At 41.8% G+C, this 13,250-nt stretch overlaps 1 protein-coding gene across 1 annotated transcript in view; it reads left to right on the forward strand.

Annotated features, from left to right (window-relative positions):
- The first annotated feature begins 9,120 nt into the window (after positions 1 to 9,120).
- CHCHD3 (coiled-coil-helix-coiled-coil-helix domain containing 3) overlaps positions 9,121 to 13,250 on the forward strand; it is a 296,334-nt gene continuing 292,204 nt past the window's right edge. Inside the window, exon 1 of the mRNA XM_082662344.1 lies at positions 9,121 to 9,356. Within this exon, the coding sequence (XP_082518470.1) occupies positions 9,276 to 9,356 (81 nt within the window). The 5' untranslated portion in view covers positions 9,121 to 9,275. The remainder of the gene's footprint in view (positions 9,357 to 13,250) is intronic.

Here is a 13,250-nt window from a genome sequence, read left to right on the forward strand (position 1 = left end):
CCTGGGAGGAGACAGAAACTGGGGATGGCAGATGGTGAGAACTAGGTGTCAGCACCCCATCCCAGCTTTGAAAGGCAGAGCAGAAGAAATGAAGTAAAAGAGGAAGGGGGAAGTTGACAAGAATTCTTCCTTCTGCTGTTCAAAAACTATTTAATATTGTGATAGGAGAAGCCTGGCATCTCCTGCATGGATTGTGTTTCTAATTGAATCCCTCTCTGGGAACACACAGGCAGCACAGTCCTGAAGATGGTACCTATACGAGACTGATAAGGTTCATCACACAGCTCGAGATTAACTATAAATTCCTAATGGGTTGATGTAAGACACATCTCCACTTCACAGCAGACAAAGAGGCAAACATAATGATCCATGAAAGAAAGAAAGAGAGATGCTGCCTGAGTGAAATGAGCCTTTGTATGTCACCTTCCTCACCTTGTGTTTTTGTAGCTGTGCCTTCAGACTTGCAGATCGCTGCCTGAGGTTTACTGGAGGTTTCTTTCAGGGATCAGTAAAAGGGATCTGTGGGCTGGCCAGGCTTGTATTTTCCATGCTCAGGATTCAGTTTACAACATGTAACTTGTGAAGGGGTATCTGGAGGACTGCTTCCCCATCCAGGAAAACTTCTATTCCGGGAAGTCAAAGAGGGCTTCAACAGTCCATTGGTGCTTGATGATGCAGGGCTTGAGTGAGAGGAAGTGGAGCTTGCTGTCTCTCTTCCCTCCTGGCAGACTGCACCGTGAAGGCAGCCTTGGGAACACAACCTACATTCCGCGCCCCAGAGGGCGGAGCTAATGCTGCGTGAAGGAGAGTTCTGCCTCAGTTGACCAGGCTGCTCCAGAAGCCTTTGGCATATTTTCCTTTTTTCCATTGCTCCAATAAGGTTGCTTCCCCATGTCCCTCCTGGCCCCCTCTTTCTTCTTAGGAGGTGTTTCTGTTTACATACAGATAACGCCTTTGGACTGGCAGACACATGCACTGAGTAAGTTACCGTGGATGCGAATCAGCACATCAAGCGTCAGACTGCTCTCTCTCAAGAAACCAGCCTTCCTTTAGGCCAGCTCTTCCCCCTGGGATGTCTACATGCAGCTTGCCCACCCTCAGAGAGAAGGCCCTTTCCCAGGAATCCTCTAAGGGCAGAGCCGGAATGCCCACCTGCCCAATTTTTTTTTCTTTTTCACCCCACAATTTTAATCATCAAAAATGCTTTGCGCAGCACCGGCTTAATCCGTGGAATGGCACTGGTCCCTCTGTTTGTATGTGCGAGACTTTATAATCATCAACAGCAGTAAATCCCATTGCACCATGTGGTTCAGGGACAGGACAGCCAAGAAACAGTCCAGAGACAAAAATGTAAGCAGATCCAATCCATACCAACGTGATGGTCTGTTTGATGTGTCAACTTGGTTACGTACCATTTGTTCAATCATACACTAATCAAGGTGTCCATGTGGAAGTATTTTGTAGAATTGACTAACATCTACAATCAGTTGGCTTTAAGCACAGGAAATGATCCTCGATATTGTGGGTGGGTCTCACTTGATCAGTTGAAAGGCCTTAATTGTAAAACTGAGGCTTCCTTGAGGAAGAAGGATTTCTGCCTCAAAACTACAGCATCAGCTTCTGCCCCAGAGTTCGCAGGCTGCCAGCCCATCCTTCAGATTTCAGACTTGCCAGCCCCCCGCCTCCGTAAGCCAATTCCTTGAAATAAACATCTATCTATCTACCTATCTATCTATCTATCTATCTATCTATCTATCTATCTATCATCTATCTATCCATCCATCCATCCAATCTCCTACTATTTATGTTTCTCTGGAAAACGCTGACTGCAACTGGCATCTAGTGAAAGGTAGTAAAGTGGAGCCAATTCATAGTCACAGAAACATATATTGACTTTCCTTACCTCCCTTGTCACTTGATTCTCCAATTCCTAATCACTCATACTCTGTAGCTAACCCCTGGAACCCTCTCTTCAGTGTATATATACACATACACACAAACAAGCATGTACGTATCTGTGTCTGTATCTACGTGTGTCTGTGTCTATGTCCATTTCTATAGTCTCCACAGCTTTCCTCTATAACACTGCTCGCTCTTCCTCTCTTCCCTTCTCTCCCTCTCCCTCTTCTGCTGGTCTCTCTTGTAGTCCACTCAGGCACTTCTGGTCCAGATCCACCGTCTTCATGCCTCTGCCTCCCGTGAGAAGCCCTTTCTGCCCAGGGGTGGGGATGGAGAAAAAGGAAAGAGGGAACTGAGAGAGGACAAGCATGTATGTATCTTATTGGGCAAGAGTGAGGAAAAGAGGACATGTATCCTCACATCTTAGTCACTTTTTTAAATTCTTTTTTTTTGACCATGCCCCACAGCATGTGGGATCTTAGTTCCCCAACCAGGGATTGAACCTGTACCCCTTCAGTAGAAGCATGGAGTCTTAACCACTGGACCACCAGGGAAGTCCCATTTTTTTTTAATTCTATGAAGTTTTCCAAACTACTTTTACACTTAATTTAAAAATTCTCCTGAAATCTTCATAACCTGTAAGGTTATTTGTATATTACCACTAATTGAGATTATGGAGGTATTATTCATTTTTAGAGATGAGAAAACCAAGAATTAGAGAAATTAAAAGTTCGATCCAAGGTCCCACTTTAGGTGTCCCTTTACAAATCACAAAGTTGGGGTGAGAGCCTAAGGTTTCTGACTCCACTGCATTATACTGGCTCTCTATAAAGGAGAATGTGCTTGGTTTATGTTAATTAATCATTTAACAAACATACATCAGAGGCAACGGACTCCAGATAGGTGCAATAGGAAGTTGAATAAGACACAATCCCCACCTACAAGATACAAGGAAGCAATAGTTTGTGGTTTTTCATTGTAGTATAGCATTCCATTGAATGAATATACCACAATTTATTTATCCATTCTAAAGCTGATGGACATTTAGGGCTCTTGTGAATAAAGCTGCAATGAATATTTCTGTTTGTGTCTTTTGGGAGACATAAACATTCATGTCTGTTGTGTATATTCATAGGAGTGGATTTGCTGGGTCATTAGCTAGTGCATGATTAGCAAATGAAAGGATGAAGCCTCTAATATTTACACTGGGAAGCTATAATTATTCATGCTAGGCTTAAGCCACCTCTGTGTTGGACACCTGCATCACCATCTCACAGCTGTGCACTGTCTCTCCCCATCTCTGCTTAATAATCTCGGTTGCCATGGTTCCAGCATCCACTGCAATATCTCGTACTGGGCATCAGAGCCTAGCATGTGAGGCTCGTGAGGGTACTTTCTCATGGGAGAGAAGCACGAAGTGGTGGCAAAGTACTAAACTGAATGACTAGAGATCTGGAATACTCTCAGGCTCTGATGTAAGGAGGCTGTGTGATCTTGAGCAACTCAGCCTCTCTGAGAAACAAAGAGGAAGATTAGATGGTTGTCCAGGCCACTTCCACTTGAAAATCCTGTGATTCCTAATAAATGAATTGCATTGTCCAGACTCTTGTTCCAGCCTGAGGGTGGGATACCCTGTGCTTTGGAAGATGTGAGTAGAACAGAGTTTCACTGGAGTTGAGGTGCTCTTGAAGTGCCCTCCTTGGATGCCTCTCTGAGCCGGGGCAAAAGTGGAACCAAAGAAGACAACACTTGCGGGTGAGGACCACTTTGTAGAATGTGTACTTAGGGACATTTCTATACCATTAGCTTCAATAAACAGGCATTTCTCTGCCTGTCCAACATCACAGCAGAAGTGCTCATGTAACCTTGATGCATTTCAAGCATTTTTTATTTGGAAGTAAAGAGACTAACAGCCTGCATTTCAGAAATCTCTCAAGATCCATGACAGGTAGGTATTGTTAAAAGGTTAGGAGAATGTCCCTGTGCTCTCAAATAAAAATGGTTTGAAAATTCATCAAGGCCAGAGGAGCCATTCGGGAGAGATGACAGATGGGATATTTGTGTCTATTTAAGGATTAGAGATGAGAAATGAGCCTCTTCTGACTTGGGCTCTGCTTGTCAGAGATGATCACTCCAAATCCAACACAAAGGAAATAAAGGGCCCTGGGACCCTTGCCGGGCTTGAGAGTAGACAAGACAGGAGCTAGGATGGGTTGGTCTCTCACTCCCTGGGCATTTCTCCTCCAATGCCCAGATAGCAACCCTCAGTATCTTAGCCACTATATTCTGATGAACGTAGGATCAGGAGAAAAAACATGAAAATGAAAACAGTATAACGGAAGACTGTCCAGGAAATGACAGAGAACGGCCTTTTAGAAAACTGCTATAAATTTGTTGAGACTTTATTCTAGAATAATCTCTATGCCAAAGGTACCAGGAAATCTTGGTGCATTGCCAAGTTACAGTCCATGTGTAAAATTTATTTTAACTATATATGTATCTGTTAAGCAGGTTGCTCACCAGAGTCTACCTATGACACAATGTGGCACAGCGTATACAATTTATTGTGAACAAGAAATTAGTGGCAAAGGGTACTATTAAGACTCACGATTTTACTAGATGCATGGGTAGTGCAGTAATAGGTTTTACTTCAACAGTGATGGGATACTAAAGGGAGACCACGTGATTTGTGCCATTACTGTGGATACTTTCAGAGATACAGAGAAACATTGTTATACTGTACCTGTGAATGCCTTGTAATTGTAATGCTGACTTGTTTCATGCTATTTTGGGTTTTATAATCTTTTCAAGTGTGCTGCCCTAAATTCTTGCACTCAAAATATGTCACGTAAGCACACTTGTGCCCCAGCTTCCACGTACGTTGAGAACCACTATTTTAGGATTTCACTGTTTTTTATATGATTCTACATACAATATTTGGTTGGGAAGGCTTTAAGGCTGATGTCCTGTTATGGCTTGTGAGATAAGTTTTAGTCCATATTTTCGGAATGTCCTTATATTGATTGTACTACAGTCAATACATACAATCCTGTACACCAGGATTTCTCCTTCTGCAACTTTTTGTTTAAAGTTGGGATTGAAAAGTATGTAGTACAAACCTTCTTCCTTCTGGAGTTTTGTTTGTGATAGTGATTTGGAAGACTGGGTGGATTTGTTTTCAGGGGAGGGGGGCCATTAGGGATGATTGGAATTTTGACAGCAAAAGCATTTATTTGTTTGTTTGTTTTTTGTTTATCTGCAGCATTAATTCCAAAGGTTCAGCATGGTGGAAAAGTAAGAAATCGCTCAGGATGAAGGTAATATTACTTGATGGTCAAACTAAGATTGATGAAGAATCAAACTAGTTCTCCACATGGCATCCAAGTAAACTGTGTACATCCAATGTTTTTACTTAGAGTGCTGGTTTCATGGCCCGAGACTGAAGAAAATATGTTGTATTATTATAGATATTTGAGTAGTGCTCATGTGATTAGGAAGATTCCTTGGTAAGATGCCCCAGAACCTATGAAACATGGAACAGCTGGGCCTGAAGAAGACTAGGTGTTTTGATTGAGCCAGCCATTACAAAAACTGCAGTTGGAAGGCCTGTCTGAATTCCAGGCAATCCTAGAAGCTTCTGGACTTGTGTGTCTTCACTACAGTACTCTGTTACTTGTAGGACATTAAGCTAATTCTTTTTGCTTGTTTGTTCGTTTTGGTCACACCCAGTGGCGTGTGGGATCTTAGTTATCTGGCCAGAGATCAAACCCACACCCCTGCAGTGGAAGCTGGAGTCTTAAACACTGGACTGCCAGGGAGGTCCCTTGAAGGTCTGTTTTATTCTAGTCTCTCTTTTGATTGGCTTATTTTTCAACACCTTGAAGCTTCCCACAGTCTCTTTCTTTTTCTTTAACCTCCACCCCCATTTTGGACTTTGTTGAATAATAAATACATTTCTATCACATTTGGATAGCTATACATTCTTTAACAGCTTTATTGATAACGTAATTCACATATTATAAAGTTCATCCATTTTAAGTGTGCAATTTAATGAATGTTACTATATTTATGGATTTGTACAGTCATCACTAAAATCTAAGGACATTTTTATCACCCCCCAAAAAAGAAACTTTGCACCAACCAGAAGTCACTCCCCATCTCACCCCTTCCCTGCCTTTGACAAGTCCAATCGGTTTCATTTTCTATAGATTTACCTATTCTGGACAGTTCATTTAAATGGAATCATACAGTATGTGGTCTTTTGTGTCTGTCCTTTCACTTGGCATAATGTTGTTAAGGTTCATGCATATTGTAGCATATGCCAGTACTTCAGTCCTTTTTATTGCTGTATAATATTCTGTTGTCTGGATACACTATATTTCCTTTATCCAGTCATTAGTTAATGAACATTTGAGATGTTTTTTTATGCTAGTATAAATGAAATTGTTTTCTTAATTTTGACTTGTTAATTGCTAGTATATAGAAATACAGTTGATTCTTGTATGTTGCCCCTCTATCCTACAATCTTGCTGAACCTTTTTTTTTTTTTTTGCGGTACGTGGGCCTCTCAGTGTTGTGGCCTCTCCCGTTGCAGAGCACAGGCTCCGGACGTGCAGGCCCAGCGGCCATGGCTCATGCGCCTAGCCGCTCCACGGCATGTGGGATCTTCCCGGACCAGGGCATGAACCCATGTCCCCTGCATCGGCAGGCGGACTCTCAACCACTGCGCCACCAGGGAAGCCCCTTGCTGAACTTTTAAAAAATTAGTTCCAATAGACTTTAGTGGATTTCTTGGGACTTTTCTATTTACAATGTCATTATCTGTAAATAGAGATAGTTGTACTTATTTTCCAATATGGATACCTTTAATTCTCCTTACAATTTCTGTTTCCACCTATCTTTAGTTTGCCTCATGGTCTTACTCAGTATCACAGCTTCTCTCTTTGCTATTTTTTTCTGTGCTCTGAATTTTCAAGTTTAAATAGAGGCAAGAAAGAAAAAAGATACAGAGAATCTGATTGTCTCAAGTGTTAGCTATGATTTTTGTTTGGGCAAAGCTTCACATTCTAGCTCATAATTCTCTGGCTAATATACGCTGCCTTTGGGTTAGATGATCACTAATAAGCTGTGACCAGAGAGAAAGGGAGACCACAGGTTCTGGGTACCTCAAGAAGTTTTCTTTAGAAGGGGCTGCAGGAATGGCCTGGCTTTGTAATTAATATGGATAGAATACTATGGTTATAGTAGGCGTTTATCCAAGATAAGATTTTTTTTTAAATTCAGAGGGTTTCTTTGTAATGTTGATTGGAATGGATTATGAATTTTAGTATTTTAATTTTTAAAATTTAAAAATTGAGGTATAACTGACATGCAACATTATATTATTTTGAGGGGTACAACATAATATTTGTCTATATTGTCAAATGATCAGCACGGTAAGTCTAGCTAAGTTCTGTTCCCCATACATAGCTACACCTTTTTTTTCTTGTGATGAGGACTTTCAAAATCCACTACAGTTAAAAATACTTTATTGTATATCTAAAGTATTTTTAGATTGCCTGATAAGACCACTTACATGTTCCTGTATTATGTACTACCTTCTCATCACTACCTTCTCATGGTTAGCCTACATCATCTTTATTTGGTTGAAAGAACTCATTTAATATTTTAAGGAGATAAGTATATTCAAGGTAACTAGCTGTTCCTTCATCTCTCTACTCCCTCCAAGGAACTCTTTCTTTGTAATTCGTTATTCGTTTTGGTAAGAATTTATTGTGCATCTGTTTTATGTAGAACCTCCAATACATGCTATATATTGGGGTATAATTAGGAGGGTATATTTGTGGAGGGGAGGTCCCAAAGAAATAAAAAACATAATTCCTGGGATTTTTAGTTTCCTATAGAAAGAAGGTTGAAACATATACAACTTGAGAACAGGTACAAAGTACCATGTAGTCTCAAAACTGCAAAGTAGCATCGTACAATTTGGATATGTATATGTTGAAAAGAACAAAATGACGACATGTAATAAACTCAATACTCTGCCACTGACCGGGGATACAGAGGTGAAAAAGACATAGTCTCTGCCCTAAAGATTTCTATAGTAATAAATCAGCACATAACTGGAGCTCAAAAATGTGACTGCATTTTCGTGTATACCTTTGTAATAAGAGGATGCATGCTGTGTTGTGGCTGGCTGCCTTTAATGTTGAAATGGACTACCTGAAGATAATACCATCACTAACCTTATTTCTAAAGAGACTACATATGCCTCTGTAAGACTAAGGTCATATGGGTAAATTTATACATGTCACAGAATATTTAGCAAAAAATAATTTCTAAATGTGCATGTAGACAACTTAAACATTATTTATGTATCTTGTAGAGGTGACATACTACCTAGACACTTTCCAAAATAAAACTCAACTTTTTCTGATGCAGTTTTAATTCCTCCACGAATTTACACCATCTCTGGCAATCACTTTTCTCTGCCTCTTCTTATTATGGTTTAACTAGCTTATGTAACTGAGGTGGAAGGAGACACACAAAAGTGAATGCTCTGCATGCTTGGTGCTAATAAATAATTTTCTCTGTTTTCTCACATGCAGATTTGAAAACCATATTTAAAATTTTACTTTACAAAAAAGAAAAAGTACATAGTTCATGAAATAAAGCCACAGGCCAAATGCAGTGGTGGTTTTTTTTTTTTGTATTTTTTACTGGCTAAGACTAAAATAAAGGCTACGTTTTGCCTCGGGGATTTGTTTACAGGAATCTAGGAATGGCTCTATTGGGAGAGTGCATCTCCCTCATTAAACGGTGAGTTCCTTTAGGAAAGAGATTACATCTTTTAACTCGCTGGCCTAAACTTCTAGAATACTATCCTCAAAGCGTGCTTTGTCAGATGAATGAACTTCCTTGAAAGTTGCCCAGTTAGATGCCGTTTCTGCAGTCAAAAGCACAACTCCCACAAGGCGATGCTCCTCTGGCGCTCACGGTATAAGGACGAGAAAGTACCAGCACCCATCGTACCAGATCAAGACTACAATTCCCAATACACCCAGTGGGCTCCGGGAACCTTGTCAGGAACCACTTGTTGCCATAGCATCCGGGTCCGCGCCAACCAATCTTAGCGCCCCTCCCGAAGAGAGGCGGGCCATTCGTATCCTCGACCAATCGGAGGCATATTTGTTGTGGCGCGTGACCGGAGGAGGCGGGAGCTCACGACCGGCGGCTTCTCCTTGCTTCTTGGGGTCGTGGCCTTGCTCCTCCTGTGGAAAGCTAGAGTCCGGGCCTGTCCACGCGCTTGTGTGCGCGCGGGGCCTGTGGTGCTTGTGGGTCCGCGCTAGGTGTCTGCGGGCGCAGAAACAGAAACCATGGGCGGGACGGCCAGCACCCGCCGGGTCACTTTCGAGGCGGACGAGAATGAGAACATTACCGTGGTGAAGGGCATCCGGGTGAGTGACAGTGGGCGGGCGGAGGGCCAGTACTCGGACTCGGACCTGGCCTTTCCGGGTTCCGCTCAGCCTGGTTTCCTCCGTCCGGCCCCCCAGTGTTGTCCGGCCTGAAGCTGAGTTCTTTGCAAAGAAGTTTGAAGTTTTTCAAGACGTGGGACATCCATTCAGAGATATTTGCTGGTCGTGGGCCAAGTGCTGAGCACTGTGCTGGGGCGGCTGGCGGATGCCAGGTTGCTTTAGATCCTCCAAGGGCTCACAGTCCAGTGTAGACTGTATTGCTCAGTAGTTGTGGGACTTTATTTGAAACCCCTTCCTCACTGTACCCATCTGTGAAATGGGGCTTGTCTGTCTTCTCCTGGGTTCAGGATCCAAAGCCTGCTTTTGCACTGCCCACAAGGCCTCTCTCAGGATGAACTGGCCTTTTAAGGAACCCTTTATCTACTCTGTTGTTTAGTACTCTCCCACTGACAGCACCCATTCCCCCGACACACACACACTTTTCGGCCCTGCCTCGGGTGACTTCTCGTTCTCCCTCCTTCACTTTTCTTTCACTTGACATCTTGTCTTTTCCAGGCCCCTTCTCTGTGGCCTGCTGTGCCTGAGTTTTGGACTAGGCCCAGTGGCTTCAAGACTAGGGTCTGCCAGCCTGATAGACCTTGAGATAGGATTGCAAGTTTTTGTACCACTAGGAGTAGTACACTTTGTTCTGTCCAAGACATTGGAGAGAATTTTTAAATGCTCCCTGAATATGCTTGATACATTAACTGAAAACTTGATTTTTCTCTAGGGTGTCAGCATACCAGCACTAGTTTCAATAACACACTCTCTGCAGAACCTGAATTTGGAGCCTCACATTTTTGGAAGTATGATGCCTGATCCTAGTAAATAAAGCAATTTGACCTCAGAAAGTTTTTTTTTTTTTTTTTTTTGCGGTACTCGGGCCTCTCACTGCTGTGGCCTCTCCCGCTGCGGAGCATAGGCTCCGGACGCGCAGGCTCAGCGGCCATGGCTCACGGGCCCAGCCGCTCCGCGGCATGTGGGATCTTCCTGGACCGGGGCACGAACCTGTGTCCCCTGCATCAGCAGGCAGACTCTCAACCACTGTGCCACCAGGGAAGCCCTAGATGTTTTTAAGCTGATCTTTATATTTTTCTCAGCTTGAAACAGTCCTTTTGTTTCTCCTGAGGGGAAGTCTCAGTGTCATGAGTGAGCCAGTGTCTTTAGCTCAGTTGATTGAAGCATAGTGCTGATGAAGCCCACACTTCGGGGTTGAATTGCAAATAGGTTAGTTCAGCTTGGCTGAGGAGGACATTCCAGATATGCCCAGTGTTCTAACATTTATGCCATCACTCGTAAGAATAAGAGTGTGCCACATATACACACTACTATATATAAAATAGATAACTAATAAGAACCTGCTTATAGCACAGGGAACTCTACTCATACTCTGTAATGGCCTATATGGGAAAAGAATCTAAAAAAAAAAGAGTGGATATATGTTTATGTGTAACTGATTCACTTTGCTGTACAGCAGAAATTAACACAATATTATAAATCAAGTACAATAAAAATTAAAAGAAAATGTGTTCACCTTAACAGTAACACCTAAACACACTACATGTGTTTCTCTCTGGTGGTTTTTGGCTTTACCAAATTTGCCCTCTTTGGACCCCTTTTGTTAGTTTCTCATGAAGAGAATAACTCCTATTTCTTTTATACTTTTCCCTTACTTCTGTGTACACCACTTTTCCAGGCCTCCTGCTTCTATGTTTAGAGCATTTCCTTTTGGACCACTGTGACCATATCACCTGTGGTTACCTTTTTTCATAACAATAAAGCTTTAATTTAAAAAAAAAAGAGTGTGCCAACAATGCAGCAGACTCAGTCGCTGATGGAAAACCAATTTTGGGTTCCACTGATAAGGGTAGTAATTTCATCTTCATTTATCTTAATATACAAGGGGTAATATTGAGTAAACAACATAAGGTTTTCAGTAACTAGGCTGCATTTATTAATAGATCACATTTCTCCAGATTTTTCTTGCTGAGATCCTCAGCAGTTAGCAATTAAAGGACTTACAATGTTAAGTTTAAAGTTTCTTCTCACCAGGTGTTATTTTCATGTTGTTTATTGGGTCCTGGTTTTCTCTTTCCCCTTATCCTCAGCAGTCAACAGTTTCCCCTCCCCCCTTCCATAAAATAACCTGTATTCTTACACCTGATTCCAACTTTGAACTCATGGGTTGGATGAAAGGCCACCCTCTTGCCTTGCCCTCCTCTCCCAAGCCTAAAATAAATTTATTGTGATGGAAAGACCAAGCATTTTGATTACTCATATTACATGTGCTTAATAGGACGTTTCTGAGCACCTGCTGTGCCTGCTTAGGAAGTGTGCCTTCCAATCAGTCTTTCACAAGTTTATCTGAAACATCAAAGCTGTGAGTGAACTCTTCCAGAGCAAATGTCAACTTCGATGAATATCATTTTCAAAGTAATATTTATCATGCTTTCCAGGCATAAACTAATCTCTTCAACTGGCCATGAAGTCGCAAGCTGAAATTCACAGGAGCCAGTTATGGTAGCAAGGATACTGAGGTGGAACACAAGCTGTGCTTTGGGAAGTATTAGCAGTTGAGAGCCCCTAAGTTATTTCATGTGGGATTTGGTTGAGGATCCTGGAGAGGGTCCATTAACAGAGGCTACAAATCCAGTCAGTCGTTGGGACTCCTGAGGAACGTTGTTGGAGTAGTTGACTGGTCCCTTTCCACTTTAGGTTCCATGAATCTCTTGCGTATATATTTACCATGATAAGCTTTCTAGGATTTTCATATAGACGGTAGAAGTTCATGTTTTCCACTAATAACAAATGCAAAGAACACAAGTGATAATCTACAGACATAAGCTAAAAATTATACATGTGTATATGATAGTATAGAATAGTCCCCCTTAAGTAAGTATTAGGGAGTAATGTCTTCCAAATAATAGTGGCAGTTTTTGAAGCCTTTGTGTTGAAATGGTAGTGAAAAGAAAATGACCTGTGTTACATGGAAAGAGGACCAAGTGAGAAAAGTGGGTCTGAGTCCTTCAATCAGTTTGATAAGAAACACCTGGAAGAAGTTGAAGACACCCTATCATGGAGGTGAGGGTCTGATTTGTTTCTGTCTCATGTGGTTCCTATCTCAGCCTCTTGGAGAGGGGCAACTTAAAAAGGAGTTCTCTTCCTCCTTTTACTCTGTTCCTTGGAAGTAGAAATACTTTATCATTGTCCATCTCACGCAGTCTCTTGTTTCTGAGAAAATACTAGATTCTGGGTTGTTGAGTGGTGTACTTGTGCTGATTTTAGATAAGACCAACCAAGGTGGTTGGGAAGACTATAGAAGATGACACAACCTTTTCCTCTTCTCTGGGGCACGTGTTGGTATGGGGTGTAGTACAGACTGGAAATTGGCAAGTCCCATTTACTTAAATTTGTCTTCAGGAGCAGTAGAGAATAGGGTGGATAATCAAAGTCAGTGAACTGAATTCAGCTCTGCTGGCAGGCCCTCTTCTTTTCGTTCTCCCTTATATTAGAACAGTGGTTCTTAACTTTTAGTTCACAGACTATTGTAAATCTGTAGGCTATGGACTCTACCCAGAATAATGCAATAAGCAGAAAATTTTGCATACCATTGAGGAATTAATCCATAGACTCCAGAATCCATGGACCCCAGGGCATAAATCTAGCATTAATGTGTGTGTTTCTTTGCTACAAATAATTTCTGTAAATTGCACTTGGTATTTGCCTTGGTGGAGATTCCAGAGATGTCTGGAAACCAGGTATAGTAGGTATAGATCTTTAAATAGGAAAAAAGATTTTCTGAAAGACGTACCCTGTTTAAGGAAAGATGTTTCCTAA

This window comes from Grampus griseus (assembly GCF_964374135.1).
Source record: "Grampus griseus genome assembly, chromosome: 9".
Lineage (NCBI taxonomy): Eukaryota > Metazoa > Chordata > Mammalia > Artiodactyla > Delphinidae > Grampus > Grampus griseus.